Source organism: Aptenodytes patagonicus, chromosome 1, assembly GCF_965638725.1.
Source record: "Aptenodytes patagonicus chromosome 1, bAptPat1.pri.cur, whole genome shotgun sequence".
NCBI classification, from domain to species: domain Eukaryota; kingdom Metazoa; phylum Chordata; class Aves; order Sphenisciformes; family Spheniscidae; genus Aptenodytes; species Aptenodytes patagonicus.
Genome location: NC_134949.1, coordinates 142,397,639 through 142,423,723, shown reverse-complemented (window position 1 = coordinate 142,423,723; position 26,085 = coordinate 142,397,639). Strand labels below are relative to the sequence as shown.

At 41.9% G+C, this 26,085-nt stretch overlaps 1 protein-coding gene across 1 annotated transcript in view; it reads left to right on the top strand.

Moving 5' to 3' along the window:
• Window positions 1–756: 756 nt before the first annotated feature.
• Window positions 757–26,085, top strand: part of EGFL6 (EGF like domain multiple 6) — a 47,111-nt gene continuing 21,782 nt past the window's right edge. Inside the window, exons 1-7 of the mRNA XM_076328894.1 lie at window positions 757–824; window positions 7,364–7,476; window positions 9,586–9,678; window positions 12,574–12,693; window positions 16,498–16,617; window positions 20,400–20,534; window positions 22,282–22,404. Coding sequence (XP_076185009.1) covers window positions 757–824; window positions 7,364–7,476; window positions 9,586–9,678; window positions 12,574–12,693; window positions 16,498–16,617; window positions 20,400–20,534; window positions 22,282–22,404 — 772 coding nt within the window. The remainder of the gene's footprint in view (window positions 825–7,363; window positions 7,477–9,585; window positions 9,679–12,573; window positions 12,694–16,497; window positions 16,618–20,399; window positions 20,535–22,281; window positions 22,405–26,085) is intronic.

The following is a 26,085-nucleotide window of genomic DNA, read 5'->3' as shown; positions in this document are numbered from 1 at the left end:
AGGGGGTGAGGCAGTTCACGTACCGTGGCAGCAACACCAAAGCCGAAGGACTAGCTAGCAAGAAGTAATGTAACCCATTAGCATTAGCAGCTTAAATAAAAACTTAGCCCGGGGCAGCTGCCTTAGCAGCTTAAGCAAAGTTTGGCCGCGGAAGGTCCTGCAAGGGGAAGGCAAAACCTGCAAGTCTTTCAGTGCAAACGTTATTTCCCTGTGACGGAAACCCATCGCAGAGGTGCCACGGCGGCTGGTGGGTGTCTGCGGAGGCAGACCCCGCGGGACAGCCCCGGCTGTTGCGCGGATAAGCTTCAGCAGCGGCGGCGCTTGGTCTCGGGTCGGGGCTGGGGGGGGCCGTACCGCCCGCCGGGCTGACATGGCTTTCCCTGGGGGGACACCGCCCCGGCTCCGCGCCCGTACCCGCGGGGCAGCGGCTCCCGGGCTGCAGCCTGCCCTCCTGCCGGCCGGGGCGACCCGGCGGCGCTGCGCCCCCCCATCTCCCCCGCCGCCCCGGTCCCGCTCGCCCGGCGGAGCCGCTTGGCCCGCCGGGGGTCGCTGCCCGCCCCGTCCCGGGGCGTGTGGGACGCGCACGGCGAGCGCGGCCGGAGGCGGGCCCGCCCCGCCCCGCCCCGCCAGGTTTATCAGCCCCAAACCGCCGCCCGCCCGCCCGCTCTCCGATCCTCCCGTCCCACCGCCGCCGCCGGGCCAGCCAGCCGCCGCCTCACCGCCGCGGGGCCGGGGCCGCCTCCCCGCGGCCGGGCGATGGTGCCGGCGCCCGGGGGCGCCCTGCTCGCCGCCCTCCTCGCCGCCGGGCTGGCCGCCGCGGGCAGGTGAGCGGGGACGGCGAGGGGGCGAGGTGGTCGGGAGGGGGCCCGGGGACCGCTGCCCCGCTACTGTGTGGGAGCGCCCGGCGGGGTCCCGGCGGGCCGGGGCTGGGTCCGGGTGCTCGGCCGCCGGCTCCGCGGGTGGCCGGGCCGGGCGGCTGCGTGCGCTCCCCGCCGTGCTCGCCCGCTGGTGCGGGTGTGAGGGAGTCCCTCCTCCACCCGTGTCCGTGGGGCTCGCCCCGGCGGCGGCAGGTCGCCGGGGGCCGCGCTGCACGGCCCCAGGCCGCTCCCCGCAGTGCCGTGTAAGAGCGGGTACGGCGGCGCCCCGGCTCCGTGGTGCTGAACGCCGTTCGCCAAACGGTTAAGGCGTTCCGGCTGGCGGGCGTGCCGCTTGCCTTGAAGGAATCACACCAAAGCTGTGGGGTTTTTTTTTACTCCGGGAAAAACGATACCTTCGGTGCACTAGTGAAGATCCAAACGAGGAGAACAGCTGCGCCACGTGTAGAAAGGTGTGAGCTGCGCCAGTCTTTGGTTTGCTTGTATAAACAGACGCTTTAAAATCAGCCTACTGTGACAGTTGTTGCGTTCTGCAGACAGGTACACTCCAGGAACAGCATGAGATTTTGAGAGGGGATAAACAAAGCTGTTTACTCCAGAGTAAGCCATTCCGGTGTTCCCCTTCCCGGCTCTCCAGAAGCAAATAAAAGGCTGCGAGTGCTGCAGCAAGGGAGTAGCTAGTAAAAGGAGAATTCACAGCAACTGGGGATGAAGCCTTCAAGGTGTTGTGTGGCTTATTTGTTTAGTATCAGATTTGTGAATGGCAATGTCTGTGATCAACGAGTGGCAGCGTGCTGTTCCAGCACACGCAGGGCTATCAAGTGGTCAGCTCTTCAGGAACTGGAAGTTTATAAACTCCAGACCTGCTCTTATAGAAAACACATTTCCTCTCAGAGCAGAGCTCCGTGTTAAATGCTCGCGTTAGTAATTTCTTGATGTTGTGTATTTGCATTTCAAATGCTTTGAAAGGTGTAAAACCGCAAAATAAGAGCATTACCTCCTTCCAGAAGAAAGTATGGCCTGGAGTTAGCTGAGGCAGAGAGGGATGTGTTCGGCAAAAATGATGTTATTTGACAGTAAGTCGTGAAACCTGTGGGAAACCTACAACCTGCCTAAGACTGATTGCTCTACAGCCTCTCTTGTCCAAGTTGATGTCGGATGATGGTGGTGGCATCTCTCTTTTCTACCGAGACTGTCATTCTGCCTTTTCCACTGGGAGGAAGGGGAAAGAAGAGATTTTCAAACTTCTTGATGGAAGTCTTGGATGAGAAGGGATACTAATTTAAGAGGACGAAGAAATCCTATTGGCTGGATAGGAAGGAACAGGAAATAATAAAAATTAGAATCGGTTTGGAAAAAAATGAATTAACTATGATTATTTTTGTCTCTTAGAAGTGTAGCTTTCATGCCTGGACTTTTAACTGTTCTGCTCTGAGCACTTCCTTTAAGGAGTTTGGTGGGCACATGAAGCCTTAAAGGAACTTCTGCGAGCCCAAGCTAAAGTGCATTTGGTGTTTTGGGAGGGACTCGCGGTGAAGCAGGACTGTTGTCATGTTGAGTGCCTGAAACCGGCTGAAGGGATATCTAAGACACAGTTATTAAAAGATAATGGGTGGCACTTTTTTGGTTTTACTTACTACAATTATAGGTTAACTTTTTTCTAGAAGGAAGTCACCTTTCAAATAAACTTGGGTAAAAACAAACAAATAAAAAACCCAAAGAACAACCAACCACCACAACAAACCACTATGCCTTTATTTGGAAAAATGTTGAAATGTATCTCTGCATGACATACATTCATAATAGACTTTTTAGGAATTTCTTTCAAATTGCTAAGTTGCAAGATACCATCTTTTTGTCCTTCTGAATATACCAGTTGATCAAAGTTTTAGGTTCGGTCTCAGCTGGTTTTTTGCTAGCAACAATGTCCAGAAATTTTTAAGAGGAAAATCAAAGAAAGGGATAATATCCTGTCTTTGAAGTTAACTGGAAGCTGCTAATAATATAATTGAGACCTTCCCACACACACACACAGCAGCAGACAGCTATTTTATGGGCAAGAGCTGACCAAAAATGTCCTGTAGAGATCTTATGGAAACAGTGCACTAAATCTATTCAGCAGCTGTGTCTTGAAGGAGGAAAAAAAAAAACAACAAAACAGTAAAAGCTCATAAATGTTCCTTTCCAGAGAAAACTTTAGTAAAAGACAGAGTATTAATAGGACCTGAAAACAAACAACTGTATTACCTCAAACCATACCTGACTTTTGTTATCTACCTACCTGGTTAAATCAGGCTTTTGAAGACTTGCTCGCTCATCCTCTGCAGCTGTTAGTGTCACATAGCCCAGTTCAGACAGGGCTTCCACTGCTCACGATCACTGGTCAGGAGAACACGACAAGTAACTTTTTTCACTGCTGAGATTTTTTACTTCTTTTTATTTTAGCTATTACTGGTAAAATGGCTGCTAATGAGGATTACAGTCCAGCACAGCTATCAGCCCAGTTACTATATTTGAAATTTTTGACTGCCCATTGGTATACAGACATTTTTAGTAGCTTGGATTTGGCCTAAGTCATAACTAATTTTGAGAAACTGATGCAATGTAAAACTGTTTTCTTATTTTATAGAATGAAATAACAAGAAAGGGGGGTAGGGGGTGGCAGGGGGAGTCTGTTGGATAAGCAAGTCCCAACATTCAGGTGTGCTTTATTCCCCGTCTTTCACCAGTTATCGTAATATTTTCCTTTGCAGTTGTTTGTGTATTCAAACTATTGGGGATATCAGTCCCACCCTATCAGCAACCTGGCTCTGCTGGAAGATCTACCTAGCCACTTGACCAGTGGAGCAGGTGAACTTTCTGAACATCTTATTGTAAATACATAAGTTTTCTTTTTTTATTGTCAGATTAATTAAATCACTGCAAGAAGTCAAAGGTACTGTTTAGTAGTTTAAGGTCTGTCCTCACATCACACACCCAATTTCTTTTGTCTGCTGCTCACGCGACTGTAGGTATACATATATACCTACCTGGTCCTGGCCAGTATCTGAATGCTTTGCTCTGAATTGATCTGACTTCTTTTGGGATAGAATTCAAGATCTTCCTGTTACTCCAGAGAGGAACATTTTTTTTTTTCAGCAGCAGCTGAGTAAATGGGACATAACTTCATTCATGCCGATGTTTGTATCATTACAGGCAACATTAGATCTTTCTCAGTTTCTGAAAGAGACTATGTATCTTAAAATTAGGTAGGAATTGTTCTCCCGGTTCTTCAATGCTCTTCAAGACTCTCACCCCTCTTGTGGCTGTGTTCATACACTTGTATCCCCCTCAGAGTATTAATGGACAGTAGCACAAGAGCAAATGGATATAAATTGGCATTTCTCTTAACAAGCTCTTCTCTCTTTCATTTGGAGCTGCCTGACGTGTAGTGAGAAGCAATCGGATCCCCTCTCGGCTTTTGGTTTGTTCAGCTGAAGCCAAGTTCTTCTCATCCTCTCTAAAACAGGTTTTTCATTATTCATAGATTTTATCGTCATATATACCATATATAATTCATATTTCTTCAACATAGATGTTAAGAACTCTGCACAATACAACCTAATATGGCAGCAGTAAAGCTTTCCTGGAATTTTGACTGAAACACCTGAGGGTCCCACCTATTTTATAATGGTGCTAGTGGCTCACAGTGATCTTGTGATAGCAAATGTGACCAGCTCTTTCTTTCTGTCACCTCAACTAAGGAGGCCCTGGCTTATTGTAGAAGTTCTTGTTATTCATCTTCAATGTTCTTTGCTAAATGCCATCCTACTGGTATCAGCAATGTCACAGCCACATAAAATTGGTTACTTCTCTGCTGCCTGGGCACCCTGGATGGCTCAGTCTGCCACTTGTTACCTTTAGCACTAGTGCTGTAAGCTGCTTACTCTCGGAGGACAGAGTTCTGCACTAGAAATGCAGAGACAACTCTTGCCACTGACCTGCGCAGTGATTCGACCTGCACAGTCTACCTTCTCTTGCCTTTCTTCTTCAGTCACGTATTTAGGCTCTTCAGGTTCTTCAAGGCCAGGCATTTTTTGCACACTGAGCAGACAGTGACAAGCACAGCAATCTCACTCAGGCCTCTAGGTACTCTCTGTGAAATCCTATAAGAATATCATATAGGGAGGGGTCAGCAGCGTCCTGTGCCTCCAGTCTGCATTACTTCTCCCCCAACGTCCAGGAGGGTCCATGTGACATTCTCCCGGCAAGGATCTGCCTGCCTGAAAGGATCTCCTCTTTCTAAATTTCTTTCTTTTGCACAAAATGCTGAACTCCTGACAGCAATAGCTGAGCTGATGCCTGGTGGTTCTTCACGGGTCGGAGGGACTAACCTGGCAAAACTGGTTTTCCTCCCAGATTTTGGGATCCAGGTGGGCTCTCAATGATCTAGTTGACCTTTCCCACTGCTGAAAGTAGGCTTTAACTTGGTGCTTGTTGTGGAAGTCAGAACAAGTGAAAGACCTTGTCCAGGGCAGTATCTGTAAAGTTCAGCTATGTTCATTTTATTTGCAGTTTTATGGAACATTTACCAGTTTTAAGACAAGTTTGTACTGAAATCTTGTGAGATATACTTTGTAAAAAGCACTTCCATTATTTGATTTTGAAGTGAATTATTAAATAAAATGTTACTGAATGAGTTTGTCTTCCTGTGAAAATGAGCACCTTTTGGAAAGTAACGAGATCCTGCTTCCTCCAAGCTTTAGGCATTTTAACCTTCCGGGGAGTCATAGCACTATCCAGCTGCATTCAAGGGGATTTTCTGGGTTGTAAGCAGAATATACATTTACTATGCAGGTGAATTCAAGGGCACGTTCTAGCATGCAAGCAGAACATATGTTCTTTAACTTGTATACTTGCAAGTGATGTAAGCCAGCAGCCTCTGGATGAACAAAATGGAAAAAGGTTATTTTATTGTCTATAAATCCAGAGGCAGGGCGCTGATTTCTAATAGACACACATACAGGAGTCGTAGCTGTTCAATGCGCTTTTTCTCCTGTCTGAAGATGGGGTATATGTACTCCTGTAAACTGCATCGCTGGGTTGATGGCAAAGGCTGGGTGACTTCAAAACAATTTATTCCAACACTGAAGTCTTTTTACTTGCCAGGTGACATGAGAACCATCTCTTCATTCAGGGTATCTCAGATACATGAGCTTATGCATTTCCTCTGAACTCCCTTCTCCTTCCAATGGTTCTACTAAAGAAAACTCTGAAGTAACATCTTGTATTTTTGAAGTGTATGCATATATTTTACTAGTTTGCCTTAGTGATGTTTGCAGTAACTGTTCTAATACGAGTGCAACCCTTACAGGTAAGCACAGGAGGATATGTGCAAAGCACTGCTGTAAGGTGATAAACCAATGCCTTTATTGTGCATCAGACTAAAGAATGCAATGGTTCCTGGCCTGCTGGCCTCTTTTCCATTTTTTTTTTTTTTTTTTTTTTCCCCCCCCCACCAGGGGGATGTTTGTTGTGTATTGGCCCCCTCAATACCCCAAATCACTTACTATGAAGCTCTCACAGATAAGGTATTTTCTGTGTCAGAAACAACACTTTGGACTCTTTGAAGAAAGCGCATTTTAAATTATGGCCTGGAAAAAGCAGTGGGGACACAGGATTTTGGATAAAGAAGAGAATTTCGTAAAGGGGACAGGCATGTGGTAATGCAGAACTTGAGTAACAGCAAGCAGAGGGAGAAGAGAACCAGAGTCACAGCACCCGTTGCAGCATAGAGTATGTCTAGAAGACTGACACAGTTGTGGATTTCTGTCAGGTTTATAATTTTGCTACTAACGTTGCAGGTTTTCCAACTCTTGCAGCTGTTGATGTGCACAGTGACTTTGAACCCCCTGGGCTTATTGGCAGATTAAATTAACATTAATTTATATGGTCAGGGAGTCCCATGCAACCAGAATGCACGGGACTGTCTGCACTTACGCAATCATTTTGCACGTATGCAGTGGCTATGAGCCTGCAAGTCACTAGCTTTTATGGGGCCAACTGATATTCAGAAAGCTGCTTTTCTGTAGAATCAGTATTTCATCATCCAAAGCAATAGCGCTGTCAGGTATGGCATCATACATCCAATCCAGATTCTTCATGTGACGCAAGCTGGAGCAACCCCATTGACTTCACTGATACTAAAAATGACTCATTCTAGCAGGGGACCTGGCTGTATTTTTTGCCTTTGCCATGTTTCTCATTAGAAAGGATTTATGTTGCACAGTTAACTTGTTGCAGGTGAAGCATTCCCATCTCCCCTGTTTCTCCAACCAAATGCAACTTTGCATTCCTGTCTGGGAATACTGTCAAATGCTCCAAGGTTTGGTGAAATGAAAATGCCTGACAGTGGATAAAACATGAGGGAAATGTACAAAGGAGTATATGGAGCAATGGATTAAAGTGTGTGTGCCTGCTGGAGCTAGTGTTTATCCTTCTTTACACAGCTCGAGAGCTCGTGGGCAGCTGGTGACTGTGAGCCAGCCTGGGGTGTGTCGCTATGGTTCTAGGTTGGATTGCTGTTATGGCTGGAAAAAGAACAACAAGGGCCACTGCGAAGGTAACATTAACACTTTATGCTTGTTTCCTCTCCACGGCTGTGTACTTGGAACTAATAAAGGGATTTCATATACGTCTGCCAGAAGTTACAGAAAGAAACCTTCTGAGGAGTGAAACCTCTTAACTCCGTGAGAGAGTGAATAAAACACGTTTGAAAGACCATCTCCTCAAAAAGCAGAGCTTTGGGTAAATAACACCAAACAATAAAATACATATTGAAAAATTCTTAGGTCCAGAAGGGACCATCTGTTCTAAGCTCCTGCACAGCTCTGGTCAGTGCCTATACTGTTACAGCTGTCAAGTGCCAAAAATGCAGTGTCTTCTAATGCTGCATAGGGACCCCTGAAGTGTTTTTTTTATCAGTTGGTATCCTTTATCTTCAGAGTACACAGCCTCTGAGAGCCAGGATGTTTTAACTTTCTAAATACATAAATAAAACCCAAGCAATAGGTGCACCTGACTTGAGCTTAGGTAGCCGGCCAGCATTCTTGTCTGTGGACCATTGGCTTAATGAAGAGTCGATGACTTAAGAAATTTCAAATTTGTTAAAGGTCTTCAGATCCCAAGGAGAAGGTGATGTGGAATCTCTCTCTAGCTGTACTTGGCAAAACACAACAAAGTCATAAAATACATGTTTTAGGAATCTTCCTCAGATGTTGCACCTGTTGTCCCAGAGAGTTTGACATTGTATATCTGGTGAATTTGAATAGAGGCTTAGGGTTATTCATTGCTGAAAATCAACAGACTGATGTCTAAAAGGGAAAGATGCAAAAAGTCTCTGCTCTGTATATACAGCGTGACAATTTAAAAAAGGAAAAACTGATTAATACCTCTATTAATATTTATGCATTGCTTAATAGCACCTTAGTTTTGATGCAAATGAATACCTCAAGGGACAACTGGCAAATGTAACTTCAATCAGCCAGTGGAGTAAGTTGTCTTGTTGTAAAGTAATAGGGTGCTTTATTAGTAAAATTCATTTTTCATAAACTTTTAAGTTTTTTCTTTGGCAGATTTCTTTAAGCCAACTATAATGTAATTCTGCACTGTAAATCCAGATGCAGTGGTGTTCTCTGCTTCAGTGTTAATACTCAGCTGGTCTCACACTGTGCCACGTTGCGTTCAGGGATAGGGGTAGTGTTGAAATATGCCTTAATCTGCAGAGCTGAACGAATCTTTAAATGTAAAGAAGATACTTGAATTCAGCAGTATGAATTTTAGTTAAGAATTTTACTATATAGTAACTAACACTGACTTTCCTATTTCCTACTGTTTGGATAGCAGCTTAATTACACAAGGTAGTGAGACGTGCATCCTGGTGCATACTCTTTTGCTGTTTTTCCAGAGCTAGTCCTGATTTAAATGCATGTTTGGTTTGCTTTTTCTGAATAACCCTCATGTTGACAATCACATTGACTTTAGGAGCCTTAAGCCTTATAAAAGCCAACATTTAATTTCTGACTAATGACCCAGAAGGCCGAGAGCTAGAAAACTTTTACTTTTTAATGCATCCAGGCTAAGCACAGCCCTCTCGAGTCATTGTAAACCTGATGCAATTTTACATATTGGGGTGTGTGCTAAGGATAGTTGCCCGATTGTTTGATGGATGTGCTCTGGATGTTCCACCATGGGATGGACATGTTCCTTGCTTGTAAGTGTGGAGATCCAAGAGTGGAAAACTGCTGTAGGGTAATGTGCCTCCTGTGGCTGCAGGAGTGCTGTTGCTTCTTTCCTACTCCAGATGCCCAGCGTAGCAAGTCAAGCTGCTGGCTGGCTGCTTCTCACATAGGCTTCTTAAAAATAGGAAAAGGGCAAGAATCGTAAGCATGGCAGAAAAAGCGTGAAGGAGAGAGCTAAAAGGAGCCCCTTCTTTTCCAGGCCTTTACAAACTGGAAAAGCACACACTCGTGTAATCCATGCTAGTGTCACTTTTCTCCAGCAGAAATAAAGTGCTGATCAGTAGCTACCATGCCCAAACTAGAGGGGGAGGTATGGAGGATGTTGAACTTGTGCAACAAGTTATTAGGCAACTAAACAGGGCAAAAGTTCTCAAATAGAGTATTTCTAACTTTTTCTTTTTCTCTCTCCTTTCTCTGCCTGACTCCCCCAGCTATCTGTGGACATGGCTGCAAGTATGGCGAGTGCATGGGACCAAACAAATGCAAATGTTTCCCTGGATTTACAGGGAAAACCTGTAATCAAGGTTTGTGCACATGGGGATATTACTCCAGAAAGCGGACTGTTGATGTTCTGTCTCCTTATCTTGTAGTAAGGGTTGTGTCATCTACCAAAATAGTAAAGCAAGATATTTTCTTGTTTACATAGAAGAGCTTAGAGTTTAAGACTCTTGCATGTCCAGCACCCCAGACAAGCTCTAAGCCTCCTTCAGCACACAGATGTTTGAACCTATATCATGTATCTCCCGTGGGCTGATGACAAGGGCAAACTGTCATATTTATAGTCAGAGGATTAAGGCATGGAGAGATTATACAGGAAATTATTAGAAGAGCCAGAAGTCAAATCCAGAACCCATGTTATTTTCTTAACTAGGAACCCATGTTACTTTCTTAACTAACCTTCTCATCAGAAAGACATGCAATTATATGCTAGACATGTAATTTCTCAAGCTTCCTGGGCCAATGCCATCTGTTTGCATATGCTGATTGGTATTTTTGAGAACACAGAATTCGGAGTCTTTAGGATTTCATATTCGGAAACTTTGAATGCACCACTTTCCCTCCATAAACTTGCAGTTAGACATTGAAATATTTCAGCTAACGCACTGGTGACAACTCAGCTTTTTTTTCCCGTTCCAATATATGAGACCCCTGTGTTGGATCAGATGAAAGGAGCAGGTCACTGTGCATGGAGAGGTGCCACCCTATTGCAGTGCAAATGAGTGAACTGCAGGTGTGTGAGGGAAGCAGGACATAAAGGCCACACGAATGGATGGGTCTATCCTTGCTACCTTCCAAAGCACTTGCAGCCTTTGCTTGAAAACATTGCATTGACATACTAAACACACTCACATTTTTCAGAGTCAAAACAACCCATTTATTACACAATATCTTTCAAACAATATGCTATAAAGCTATACTGTTAAGTATTTTAGAAAACTCCATCTTTTGCACTTTTGATGTTGCTTGCAGGGAAATAAGTCAATTCCTTAGTACCACTAGAGAGGAAAGTGAAACAGCAGCTGTGGTTGTGTGTAACAGATATGTAGGTATCACTTACAACTTCAGCCTCTAAACCCAGAAGTTTAACCTGAAAAATGATTTGGCAGCTTAAATGTTGCCAAAAGGCAACAGAGAAGCCCCCAGCTTTTAGGTGTTTTCTGTGCAGTAACTCCAGCTGGATTTGATATGCCCTCCATACGCAAGCAGATCAGTTCTGCGCGCTCGTAGTAGATTCAGAGTCTGAGGCTTGGTGGAAGCACCAAGCACAGACCTACATGTGCAAGTTGCCTGTTAGCTCCCTGGGCTGTTCTACCTTCTGAAGCATGGTCAGGAATTTTTTAGTAAAGTGGTGGCTGGCACAGGCCAGAAACGTCCCGGAGCTATTTCAATAGTGTAGCCATATAGGTAGTCATGTTCCAGCAGCCAGGAATGCTCAGAGCCACTTTTAATTTACAGGAAGATGTAGCCTTGGTCTGTCCTTACAGCAGAATGCCCTGCTGAGCAAGTTTAACATGAGCTAACTAAAATAACAGAGATAAGGGGACTGTATTAGTCTGCCACTGAGTCTGAGCTAAATTAGCCTTATCTCCATAGGTCCTCTTTTAGAGCTGTGTATGCTATCTGTGCATTACTGTGCATTGTACAAGATAGGTGCAGCTAAGCACTTTTGAAAATGTATGGTCTACGTGGAATAACTTTTGTTCCCCTCTAGTTTCTTTGTTATGAGAGTCTTGGTTATTTAGTGGAGCCACAGTAGCACAAAAATCCAGTGCGATTTGCAAGCTGATAGCTTTTCCTCTTTCAAACAGACCCTCTAAATAATAGAATGCAACCCTCTCTCTCTTCCCTGGACTGAGCTGTAACAAACACTTCTGCACATGTATAACCACCACAAAGTTTGTTTTGAATGGTCTGGAGATTTTTCTGTGGTCTGCAAGGCACATAGATATGAGAACAGATGCTTCTCCCATTAGAAGTGGAGCTGCACAAGCTCGGTGCTTGGAGAGCTGCATCTTTATTGAAATTATATTATTGGTAATAAGTGCCATTAAACACATGTTGAATGGGCTGCGTATGAGGGTGCACTCTGTTAATGACTTCTGTCTGTTTACTAATGAGGTTTCAAAATACAAGTGGGAGAGGTGTCAGTTCACAGAAGTCACAAGCACAGATGTTGTCCCCTTATCATAGGACCAATACCATTGTCAGCACTGCTCTGCCTATACCACACAAATTAAACTTTTTAGGACTCTATTTTTCTCCCTGTGAAGGATAGCTATTGGGAATTTGAAATTAATTTAGTTTTTGCAAAGCATTCTAAATCCTGGATTTTGACAAGGATTTAGGATGCTTTTATTCTCAGGATTTTGAGATTTTTGAGATTTGTCCTTTAATTCTTAAAGTCACATAATTCTTATTAATATACTGTATTTAATTTCTGCTACTGATAACCTTGGTGCCAATGTGTAGCTCAGAAGAAAAAAACCAAACCAAAATCTTTGTTTCACTTTATCTCAAGCTGATTTGCTGTTCTTAGTCTCATGTTTTTGCCTTTCTAGTACAGAGGTCAACTGGAGGGCTAAAATCTCCAGCTCGAATCAGAGAAATCCAGAAAAATAACTCCCAGAAAAGAGACTAACTGCAATTCTCTCCCCACCCCTCCACCTCTTCCTAACAAGCTGCCAGATGTGGCCAGAGTTTGTGTTAGTTTTTCAGGTGTAGAGGTCTGTGTATGTTAGTTTTGCTAGCAGTCTTTCAGCCAGATGGTCTGCTAAACTCTCATCTTGCAAGGGGCTGGCTCATTTTCAATCCAGGCAATTTTACTGTGGGGAATTCAAGGCATTAGGCAATATTATCCACCTATATATATGAATACGTATATAAATCCAGCACTCACTTCATTCCAATGACTTCTACAGATCTGAACGAATGTGGACTGAAACCACGTCCCTGTGAACACAGATGTATGAATACACATGGCAGCTACAAGTGCTATTGTCTCAACGGCTACATGCTCATGCCAGATGGCACATGTGCAAGTAAGTAATAGAGCTGATAGGACAGGCACACCAAAATCATCTAATCGCATTTGATCCCAGCAGATTTTCTTCTTGTGATGAATGGATTTAGCTTATTCAGGATAGGGTCTTTGCCTGAGCTCTCTGGTACTGTCAGCAGCTGAAAGAGGCTTTCTATTTGGCAGTATCTGGATAAAGTAAACTAGGTCATACTTGTGTGTTGGTGTTCAGAGGAATTTTTGTCCTGCTAGAAGTAAAAATCTTTGATAGCGTTACTTCAGATGAAGGACAGCTGGCATAACCTTGGTGTATAGTCCTGCCAGTTCATCTGTTGAATAAGGATGAATGAATCTATCCAAGCAAAGCACCAATATAGACTACTTTTTACTGTGCTGAATTTCATGCCATTACTCCTTGCTTTACCTTTGTGTGTTCCCTGACTCATTTATTGTCTCTGAGTGTTGATATGCTTCCCACACTTGCCGCCAGCTTCTTGCAAACATTTGTTCACGGAGCTAAGGCTTATCTAAACTGTATTTCTACCTATTTTCTTTGTCTTTAAGCCAGCAATGTAGTGGGAAGTATTCTGCTTTCTTAGCCAACCTGATTTTTCAGACCTGAGGAAGCTTCTTATTTTTCAGTGACACTGTTTTGTTTGTAGAAAATACTTTTTTTCCTTCACCTGAGCTGTTCCATACAGGTATTTTGGCTTTGAATTTCACAAAACCGCAGGTAACATGGTGACTACCCTTTCTGGAGTCCACGGGACTGAAACAGATGCATTAGTTGGACAAGGAAGCTAGTTGGTGTCAGCAGTGGAACAATCTGCTTGAGAGGTCTCTCCTAAAGCAATGGACCTAGCTGTATGGGGTGCAGCACAATCCTTCACATGGATATGACAGAGAACCATAAACTCGGAAAGGCTTTGATCTTGGAGACAACCATTCACCAGGCAGGGTGTCCATCTGGCGAGTTTGCTGTCAGTTTTGGGATAACTGGAAAAATACCCAGCCTTAGCAAACACGTGCAGGAATGCAGGGTCTGCAGCTCTAGGGCAGGCAGAAAAGCCAGACCTCCTACTCTCTCTCTTGTGGTAGGGAGACCGAAATTGCTGCGAAAGGTGCCTGGGGCCAGAGCTTTTGGAGCATTTCCCTTCCCTGCAGCGCAGCTCAGGGTTGTGCCTCTGTGTTACTAATCATGGTGGGTATCACCGGCAGACAACAGCTGCAGGGCCCTGAGATCCCTGAGAAATGGATATGTATTCCTTCTGTTTCTTCCAAGTTAATTTGTGTATCTGCTGACATCGTACACCGAGCAGTTTTCAGTAAGGCCACTGTCTTACAGACAGCTGAAGTTGGCAGAAGCCAGAACTACAGTCAAAAGAAACTATCTTTTGAGCCCAGCAGCAGCTTTGTCCCATCCATCCCTCGCTCCTGCTCCTCTGAGCACAAACGCTTGCTGCAGCCACACTTCTGAACCAAGGCAGAAAACTAAATCCAGGTTGTTACTAACCATTTCTGCTGGATTAGCTTTAAGCCAGCCTTAGTTCAGGACTGGTTTCCTGATTTAAGAAGCTCTGCATTTGCACCAAATTTGTACCAAATGCGCAGTTGCGCCATCTCTTGCTTAAGCCAGCACAAAACCCTGAATTGCTCAGCAGCAGTAGTGGCCAGTGTCGAGTATATATGAAAAAATTGCCTGAGCAGCTGTGAGCCCTGGAGCTTGCATTTCACTTTGGCACACGGAAACATTATTTCTCAGTGGAACCCCGACAAACACTGACACAGAATGAAACCAAACTTCAGGGGGAAAACCAGGTTTCCCACAGAAGGGAAGTTTTCATTCTTCACAGCTCTAGTGAAGAAGGCAAAAAATGTTCATCCAGCTTGTGCTTCATTAACCCAACCCATCTGCCACCTTCCAGTTCCGAAGAGTCTTTATTTTCTTAAGCAGAAACTATGATTATGAAATGAAGTAGTAAACTCTTTACTCAAGTAGACATTACTCTTGGTTAAGTCTACTAGCCTCCCACTTCACTTGATGCTAATTTAAGCTTGTGCTCAGATAAAATGCCAGGTTATTTAACCAACTCTAGAATACTCATCATTTTATTCAGGCAAACATTTTGAGCATAATGTTGCTCCTTTTGAATCAAATTCTCCATGATGTAAGTCTCCTTAGCAAGATGAAGTCCACCTAGTCTGAGCAGTCAGGCTTATCTGCAACCACGCCAAGGGACTGTGGAGGTGGAAGATGGGTATCAGAAAAAATGTGGCTTTGGGCCACAGAGAACCATTGCTTAAAATAGATAATAGGTTAGTATCTAACACAAAAACACCTAAAGTCTGCAGGAATTACTATACTAGAGCTGATTAGCTGTTCCTCTAAGCCAGTATTATGTCTAACCAAAGCCAGGAATAGGACCTTCAAACAAAAGAGAAAAAAAAATGGACAATTACCAATTAGAGAAGAATAACGTTTAGTAAGTTTCTTCATTACCACTTAGGAAGTAGATGATGTGACAAAGTATTATGATTTACAGTCCATCTTTTTTTAACTCTTACCTCCTGTATGTTCTCATTCATATGCAAGTAAAACGCATTTGCAAATACAGTGAATTCTTGGCCTTGAATATTTATTACTTGGCCACAAAGTCTAAACAAACCAGTCTAAGAAAAATAATTTTATCACAGATTAAACAGATTAATTTTAATGGCACACAGAACTAATATGCATATTTTATATTCACATCGAATAATATGGCTGTAGTTATATAAGCACCTGCACACATCATTGTCTTTTCTACACACTCTATTATACACCGTTCTGAAAGTGCTAGTACCTCTGACAATAAACACATTGCATTTTAAAATAAAATTCATATAATTTTCTACCTAAGTGGTGAGCTACTTTCAAGTTCTTGCAGTCAGTTTCTGTCTCAAATAAATTGACAACTGTTCCAGGCTTTCCACTGACGAAGAACCTATATACAGTGCTGGTTCCCTGAACGCAACTAGAGTGAAGTAGCCAGAAATACTTTCTTTGCACACACCTCAGTCTCTTCCAGTAAACACTTCCAAATACTACTTCTCTCCCTGGCATCATAACGCTAACGCTTCCTGGGTACCTTCAGGATTTTAGAAATATCTCCCTACGTATTTAATACATTTCTCCTACTTTTCTAGCCTCTCATAGGTCTCTCAGACAAGATCTACACCCCTATGTTTCTCTTTAGAGGCTAATCAAAGTCATCTCCAATATTTCACACTCCTAACAAACCTATGGCAGCCAGAACTTGTGTTCTGGTTAGCGCCTCGTTAGATTCAAGTATCTGTTCCATGAAGGGTCAAACTGAAGGGCAGTTTTTAAGTCCATCAGGCTAAATATTTTTTTAAAATCAAATTCTATACTAGAAGCACGTTTAATGACAAGCAATAAATACAACTCACTACTGAATAACAGTTTTCTGTATGGTAAAACTATTGCAATGGAAAATATAAAAAAACATTTTTTCTACTTTGAGCAGTCCTGTCTCTGAATCTAAAAGGTAGTAGTAAGAAGTCACAGAAATGGGAGCAGAGAAAAAAGGATGAATAAGGACAAATAAGGAAAGAACAAAGTGAAGGAGGGGGGAATTTAAGATCCATCTCATGGACTCCTGAATTGTATTACTAATGTGTTAATGTATAAATATCTTGATTAATGATGAGTGGAATTTTGTTGTTGTGATTAATTTTCTGCATTCATCCAGATCTAACTTAATTTTAAGTGTGTGATCCCAGCCTAGATTTTTGCTCTTTTTGTTATTTTAAATACTGTTTTCAGGTTCTAGGACATGTGCCATGGTGAATTGCCAATATGGATGTGAAGAAGTCAAAGGGGAGATACAGTGCCTTTGTCCATCAGGTGGCCTTCAGTTGGGACCGAATGGAAGGACATGCATTGGTATGGTTAGAGAACTCACTCTCAGCTTCTTTTCTATAGGATCCCGAAAAATTTAAGAGTCTGGGAAAAGGTTAATAAGTAGTTAGCTCTCCTCACTGGCTTGAATAATGCTTCTTGTTACTCGCAGTGTGATGTAAAGCTTGCATGCTTTTTTTAAAAACTGTTCTCATAATGTTGGCCATGTCATTTTTTGGGCGAGTCCCATCCCCAATAAATAATTAAATGTTTTGACATAATTTGGAGTCATCAACAGATTCAGTTTCTCCCTATTGCTCTGAGGTCTACAGTGTTTTGCCTGCAGGAAGCTGTCCTACTGACATAATGCATTATAGGATTTGGGGGGGGTGTTTGGGTGCGTTTTTCTTTTATTGTGATAACCCACAATACAAGCTTCCAGATTTTTCTCCAGAAGCCTCAACACCAATTTACCTGGGGGTTTCCTGTGTGATGAAGAAAGCATTACTTACAACACTTGGTACTGTTCTGTGATACCATTTTACATTGTCATCTGACAAAGCAGTGCTACAGCATTGCAATCCAATGCTGAAATGGTACCCGTTTCAATATCGAAGCTAAATGAGCTCCTTTCAAAACCCAATAGGTGTGAAACAAACCCTCCAAAGCAGGGACCGCTCCAACAGCTAGAGAAGAAGGGGCAGTGAAGTGCGTGTCAGGGAGCAGCAGGAGCAGGGCTGTGAGCTGGGAGCCGCGTCTGACCCCAGCGTCTGCAGGGCTGTGCCCTGATAAATCAGGTCCAGGGGCTGCCTGGGCATCTTTCTGAAAGCTGGAATGTTCTTGTTGCTGTTCATCACAGACAAACCTGAAAGGCTATGAAAGTGTTCATTTTTCAGACCAGACGTTCTTTGTTTTAAATTTAAGGGAAATACTGCTTTGTACATACTTTATGCCGTTTCATTTTAAAATAGGACCAGTAGCAGAGCTTCATATGTGAAAAAAACCAAAGAATTTTCAGTTCCAGGTTTCTTCTTTACAATAGCTTTAGCTAATTCTTGAAATGCAAGTTGTCCTTTTGAATCAATAAGTACATTTTCCTGTAAAATGCTAACTTGTAGCATTTGAACATTATCAATTTAAAAAAAAAAACATCCAGCAAATGGTTTTTGTTTCCTTCTTTCCTACTTTCCCTCTTTCCCAATCTAGCCTTTCTTTCCTAGTCTCACCTGCCTCTAAATGGGTAACACCCCTCGTCAACCCCAGGGAATTGTATTTTGTGTTTTTTTTAATCTTCATTCCATTCAGACAAGCATAGAAGATTGAAAATTGCGGCTGGGAAATATTTTATTTCCCAGAGCTGCCCAAAACAGAACGGAAGATAGAGAATGGAAATTTCTCCTTGAAGATATTCAAAAGCCTTTTTGACATGGTCCTGGCCAACAGTCTGTAGGTGTCCCTGCTTGAGGTGGTTGGACCAGATGACCTCTAGAGGTCCCTTCCAACCTCAACCATTCTGTGATTCTGAGAAAAAACTTTTTGCAACAAGTGGTATTTACTAAAATGCCTTTAGCAACATACCTAATGACATTGATGACTTCACATATTTTTACATTCTTTCTGTCACAGTGGTGCATGTTCTTCAGATCATAAAGGGCAGCTTGGACATGATACCTTACAGGCAAAGAAGAATAACAGTAGCTAATCCATTTCTGATGCTGCTTACCAATACATACTGGTTGAATGATTTCTACAGCTTAAAGAATGTTTTAGATGTTGAGAGGTTTAACATTCAAACATAAAGAATGAATTTTAGCTGCAATGGCCAAAACAATATTATACTTAACATTTCAAACAAAAGATTAAATAAATGCATCGACCAAAAGACACTGCCGTGTAGAAGGACAGTTACTATATGAATTGTTCTCCTTAACACATGGCTGTAATATCAAGTCACATATGAAGGTTGTATGGCCTGGGACTACTTTATCACTTTTAGGAGCTATCAGATAAACCCATATGGATACTTGGCTCAACTTCCAAACTATAAACACTCCGACATGAGAATGCTATTTCTTTCTTTCAAATGAAATCAGTTTGTAATTGGAAATTACCTGCTTTGAGTAATCAGCAAGGCTTTCAGACTACTACCAGTCACAGTTAACATGTTTGAATTATTTAAAAGCTATTTGAAGGTGAACATTGTAGACATATGTACTTAAATACAATAGACAAGATGAGTGGTTCTCTTAAATCTCTTACTGAATTATTCAGGCAACTCCTTTTATTCTTTTATATTGAATTCATTTGTATTTACCTTGCCTGCTCAAATGGATTTGGAAGAATGCTGATACATATGACAAGATAAAATAGACAAAAAGGTATGTCCAGTGGTTGGAAATATCAGACCCCTTCTTTCTGCATGACTTGTGGTATGTCACTGTTTTTCTGTCACCAGTTCTCCATCTATAAAATGAGAGAGAGAGTAACATCCTGCCATATAGCATAATGCTTAATAGATTATAAGATACTCTAATAGTCTGGTATTAGTCACAGAAACACTATAAACAGGTAAACGTTTGAAGATCCCTAGCTATTAGTCTTAGCTTAATCCTTCTAAGAAGCTGCATTATTACTGGACCTGCAGAGCAAAACAGCACATTAATGTGTTTCACTTTTCCTCTTCTACATATACATAGGTGAAAGAAAAAAATAACAATCATAGATAAAAAATTTTAATTAAACCTAAACCTGTTGTTTCTAAGAGTACGGTGAGTCTTCAGTGTTCATTGCAGACATAAACTTCATGCTAGGATCAAGTGCAGCAGGCTTGCCCTTTAGCTTGTGACAGACCCTGGTCCTGGCAGAGGCACTGGGAACCTTGAGAGGTCTGGGAATGCCCTGGAGGCTAGGGAACAGAGACCATAATCAGAAATGTGTAGCGTGGGCAGAAAGAAGGATTTTTTGACTATGAGTTTGTTTAAATATTTTTCTGTTGTTGTCCACTTTCCTTTGATCACCTAAGCACTGTAGAAGAATGTAGAAATGATAAAAAGACGAATGTGGGGTCCAGTAGCACTTCACAGCAGTTCTAAGCTGTAAAGGGCAGCAGCATGGCACGATGAATTACGTGCAAAGTCACTGCTATGTGCTAAAATGTGATAGGGAAGGACAAATGCCAAATATCATAATTTGCGCTATTTTAATTTGACATTACAACAAAACAAATCAAATTAGTAACATTTAATTACAATGGTTGTTGAATAATGTTCTTAGGCTCCTCCCATACAAAGCTGCCTTCTTCTCTCTTCAAAACATCTGTCCCTGTCATCTACCTTGCTTGGCAGACCACTCGCAGTCTGGAAGCTCTCTCCCTGCTGTGTCTTGACTTAGCCCAGCAAGGGGAGGTGCAGAGATTCAGTAGAAAGAGCTGTTGCTGCTCTCAGTTTCCTGCTTCTGGGGCTTTCTCTTAAACTATTCTCTGACATTTCCTTTCTCAGGGAAATAATGGAATTTGTGGAGTTCCTCCTGACCCTGCTCCATGACCTGAGGGCAAATCATTGTCCCCAGTGTGGAGAATCCCCACTACCAGTTACCCTTTCTTTTACCATGCCAGGTCTCAAAATCTTCCATAAAGTTAGTTCCCATTTTGCGGCTCCATTCATATTACTGCATGCAAAAGCCATCCCCAAGTGTGAAATTATAGGACTTTTTTATTAAACAACTTGTGATAGCCAAGACCAAACTATTCCTGTGCAAATCCCAACTAGTTCTTGCTTTCCTGGTTTACTTTCTCATGGATCTGACCAGCATCCCTTCTCCTGCTCTAGATATCGATGAATGCTCCATTGGCAAAGCTGTCTGCTCTTACAACCGCAGATGTGTCAACACATTTGGAAGCTACTACTGCAAGTGCCAGCTTGGTTATGAACTGAAATACATCAGCGGCCATTATGACTGTGTAGGTAAGATTTAGCCCATGAATTTTCCTTCTTCGTTCTTTTTCATTCCCACACTGTGCATCTTTCCTGTCATTGCCTGAAGCACGTTGGCCTAGTCTGGGGATACCGCCTCAGAAATGGATAAAAGATGTCACTAAGAATATTCTTGGTGACACTTCAAACTTTTCTCTGGGTTTTCTCTGTGGCTTTATGAAAAACCTCATCACTGGCACTTGCAAATTAAATTGCCTCATTGTACCAAGTCAAGATGTGCAAGGGCTTCTAGTACGTTAGCAACAGCTGACTTCAAAGAAGTGCTAATTCTGGTACAGGTTTAGTTAAAAAGCCATTTTTTGTCCTCTTGGCTTTCAACCTGTGACGAACAAGCAGTCCCACAATCTTTTTTTTCCTTTTTTTGGGTGTTGTTAATGAAGAATGTGAACCAAGTGCTTTCATGACTGTAAAAACAGTTGTTTGGATGGACAGTACAGAACTTCAAAAAAAAGTATAAAAATAGCAGGTTTTAATTACTTTTAAGGTCTCTCTTACATGCCCAAGTTTCTCCCAAACAAAAACAAATACAGGCAAAAAGTTATCTTAACATGCCCAGGTGTTAAAACAAATGTCAAAACACCTTTACTCCTGTTTCAATCCATTAGCTGAACGGTGGAAGAACAACAACGTCTAAGTGACTGCGGCAGGCACTGCAGCAGTATTGTTCAAGCAGTTGACTACACGAGGGCCTGGAAGGGTTGGAACTACTACGAGAAGTGCATACAAAAGAGAATTCATGGCTTTTGTTTATATTTGCTTGGTATTGGGAGTTAGGAGTGGGAGGGAGATCATAAGGCAAGTTTTGGAGACTCAGGTTTGCATTTCCTGCTGTATGCAAACCCTGAGAGTCTTAAAGCGGAAAACATACTTACTTTTTTCATACAATATATGTGCATGGGGGAAAAACTAGAGAGGTCTCAGTAGTCAGGATTTTATCTGCAAACCTGAATCTCACTCTCGGACATACTATATTTTTGAGTCAGTCTTCCTGTTACTGTCTCCTAGCTGATTTACATTATGAGAGAACCTGTCAGCTGCTAAAAATGAAGCAATCTAGATAAAATGCAAGTGGTGCAAAAATTTGTGCAACAACTTGGCTCCCTCATGTGGGAGAAATCAGAAACATCTTTGTGATGTAGCAAAATAAGGGAAAAGGAGAACAAAATCAGTTACTCTTGATGCCTGTACATTTTGCTGTCAGTTCAACTTAGTATTTTCTACTGAATTTTTCCTGATTATACTTTTGTCATACAGTATCATATGGATGCTGGAATCTTAGAGGTAGATAGAAGATCTCACCATCTTGGCATGCTCAGGGTTACTTTCCATTGCATTTCTTATAGAGTGAATGAAAGAATGAGAAAGATTTGGTGAATTGTTTTTTAATTGATGTCACACATTCTCTTGGTGCCTTTTGCTTTTTGTTAATAGAACAGTGTGTACAACCTGTAGTTTGAATCCTGTTCTCAGTCAGAAAATCACTCTATTCACTTTGTATTCACTGGGATGCTCTACATTTTCCATGGATGCACATCCCAGTAGTTGTGCAGTTGGAGCTGATGTTAGTGTGAATTCTTCCGCCTCCGATGGTCTCTGGACTGTCTTGGTCTAACACTAGTGATTACAATACCTGGAAACAGATGGCCAGCACAAACAGGCTGTCACGAAGCTTGGGTTTCAACGCAGTTTTCACTAAAGCATTTATATCTTTCCCTAGATGTAAATGAATGCGTGACAAATACACACAGGTGTAACCTCCATGCAGAGTGCCTCAACACCGAAGGATCCTTCAAATGCAAATGTAAACAGGGCTACCGGGGAAATGGATTTGATTGTGCTGGTGAGTACCACTGGGTGTCAGGAATAGTGCTATATTATTTTTCTCCAATAATTGATGATTATGAGGCGTTTTCTAGGAAAGATTGTGCTGAACTGTGCTGCAATACCAACCAAGGCAAACCTCTCCGTGAAATAATATATTTATTGTATGAGTCATTGCACAGTTGATACAAGTATTATTAGCTCAAATTCATTTTGCCTATGAGTACCCAAGTCTCATAATATCACTAGGAATCGCAAGTAGAACAGAGAAGAGGATTTGACCTGAAGAAACAGAGAAAATAGCTTTAAAAATCTACTGTGTATTTTCCTCAAACCCCCACGGCTAGCCTCTTGGAGGGCTGCACAGTCCTGCCCAGAAGAGTTTCAAGCTACTTTAGCAAAAAGTGAGAGAAGGGAGGAAAGCCGTGACTTCTGTGCTAAACTGTTTACACTTATAATTTTGTCTTTGTTTGTCTATCAAACATTAAAGACTTCCTATAAAGATGTCATTGCCCAGTTCTAACTGAATACGATCCTCCAAGAAGAAAGAAGGAAAAGGCTGCTCTTGTCTTTATATTTAAAATGAACCTTTTTATTTAATTCCTGTATTAAACCTGGCAGAGATTTCTCCTGCAATGTCATTAGAGATGTTTTCCTCAGGAGGACATCTTAGTCCTGCTCAAATTTTTTGAACAAAAATGTTGTGAAAACATTTTAAAAGCTCTTATCTATAGCAGATGAAGTCTACATAATATATAAATCTTTTTTCCTGGGTCTTTTTCAAGTAATCCTTTATCAGATATGTATTATGATTATACTTTATGGTCACAGATGTTCTATGAATCTCTATTATTCATGTTCCTACCCTCATTATAATAGTAACTGAAACCTCCAAAATCGCATCAATATTGACACTTGCTGCATTTGGAATAGCACTTTATCTGTATAATAGTTTATCAACCATTATCTTCTCTGCATTTAATAATAAATATATTCACTCAGTATGAGCACTGGTTTGAAATCAATGGTTCCAACTCCAAAGCCATGTGTACCCTTTGGATGTCAAGTATGAGTTATTTTACAACATTTTATGTTTTTATACTCCAAGAATGTACTTAGTATCTAAAAATCATGAAGATCCCTGACACGGTCAATCCAAAACATCTGATTTCAGTCAGGCTGTTTTATAGATTAAGAACATGACAGTGCTATGCTAAAACTGTATGTATGTATATATCATCATCATCATATCATAGAATAGTTTGGGTTGGAAGGGACCTCTAAAGGTCATCTAGTCCAAACCCCCTGCTGTGAGCAGGGACATCTTCAACTAGATCAGGTTGCTCAGAGCCCCCTCCAACCTCACCTTGAATGTTTCCAGGGATGGGGCATCCACCACCTTTCTGGGCAACCTCTTCCAGTGCTTCACCACCCTCATAGTGAAGAATTTCTTCCTTCTATCTAGTCTAAATCTACCCCCCTTTAGTTTAAAGCCATTCCCCCTTGGCCTGTCGCAACAGGCTCCGCTAAAAAGTTTGCTGCCATCTTTTTTATAAGCCCCCTTTAAGTACTGATAGGCTGCAATAAGGTCTCCCCGAAGCCTTCTCTTCTCTAGGCTGAACAACCCCAACTCTCTCAGCCTTTCTTCATAGGAGAGGTGTTCTATCCCCCTGATCATTTTGTGACCCTTCTCTGGACCCGCTCCGACAGGTCTGTGATATATATATATATATATGTATATAAAAGACATATCTATGCATATATATGTATGTGTTTGTATGCTGTTTCTCCTACCCTAGACTGCTGGAACTCATAAAAATATATATATTGCACTCCTCCAGGCTTAAAAGTTTTACTAATTTATTCTTCATTTGAAGTATGGTGGTTTTGTTATAATATCTTTTCTGCATTGTCATGCCTTTGGTGCCGCATTGAAACACAACTTTAAATGTTACATGCTTTCTTTTTAGTTATGCAAATGTAGCTTTTCAAGCCCAAAATTAGTCTAAAAAATGGGATATTCCAGTGAAAAGTAGAGTGAGTGCTAAACCCAGTGGAGAGTTTTCAACCTATTGTTATAATCTGAAATTATTGTTAGTACCTATAACTATAATCTGGGCATGTTAATATATGTTAAACACAAAGCCAAAGCAACTTGATACATTAGTAGGGCTAAAACTATATTTTGGAAAATAAAAAAGCAGAGATTTCTCTGAAGTTAAAATTCTGTTACGTTTCTACTTCCAGTGAAAAATGTTGACTTTTAATGAGAAAAACCTGACTGGTACTGAAAGGATTGATTTGGACACAGATTGCCTCAGCAGAGCTGTTCAGAAGGTTTTTTGTGCTCAAATTCAATGTTATGAGCCAGTTTCCTTGCTAGACCACATCCCTTGTGATTTGTCACTGCAGCTTACTGCAACGGCAGGATGCAATGGGGCTTGACTGAATATCAAAGCAAACTGTCGTGACACATCTTGATATGGTTCTGTTAAAACAAAATGTACCATGGATGAAATGTTAAACAAATACATCTCTGAGCAAAAGGGTCTGGGGTTTTGTTGGGTTTTTTTTTTTTCTTTTTAATGAGAAGATGAACATATTAAAGGAAAATATCTTTTTGACCAAATCTATGTATAAAATATTCTTTCCTCAAGCAGAAACAATTCAACAGGAATGCTTGCTTAAATATGAACAAAGGAAATATTTTAGCTTGTGGAGAGGCTATGACGCATTTTTTAATGTCTAGCCCTGTAAAAAAATCAGTGCTGAAGATAGATGATTTCTATCTTCTCACCGGTTTTTCTATTAAATTGTTTACTCTCTCTCTGCGTACTTCCTCATGACGTATTTCCAATTACTAAAGTCCATTAGTTGTTTAGAAGAGGCAGGAGCTGTGCATTCATAAACGTAGTAGAACACACAAAATGGAAAAGAGATTTAATGCAAGAGAGGACAGAGGAATAACACACAGTAATGAGAGAAATCAGAGCCATAGGCAGAAGGTCAAAAGGCAAGGGTCTGGCTGGAAAGATGTATACGACAATGGAGGGGAAAAAAATACAGAGTCAGTGGCAGGTAAAACCTGAAAAGCAGTGGTGCTAAAAAGAGACTGGTTTATCTGGTGGTAATTCCCACACATATGCCCTTTTTTAAAGGAAAGAGGAGGAGGTTCTTTTAACCTTGAATGTTTCAGTAGTTGATTTTTACTGCAATCCTCAAAAAAGTCTGATCAGTGTACCTGATGGGGGCAGGACATGCATTTTGCTATCGGGAAAATGTTTTTTCAAACAGCGACATAAAGAGCAATTAGATGTACCAACCTACACCACAATGCTAAGTGTTCTCCATGTCATACGGCAATTGTGGAAAACCTTTGGCTTTACTGAAGTCAAAGGAAGTTTTGCTGCTGGGTTTAATAGGATGAGAACACCATCCTGGGAATTTGAGAGCTGGAGGCTGTGGCTTCACATTTCTTTTGGTGGCAGCGGCTGCAGCTCCCGCAGCCCATCCCAGCTCCCAACAGATGGGCCTGGGGTGTGCTGCAGCTAAACGAAAGGCTTCTTAAATATGCCCTCAGTACTCCACATAATTATTCCCACAGGGTGGGAATCCCATTTTCAGAGGGAACCATTAATTCTTTATAGCAATTATCTCTAGTATATAACAAACTGGCTACCGTGGCAGCAGTATTAGCTTT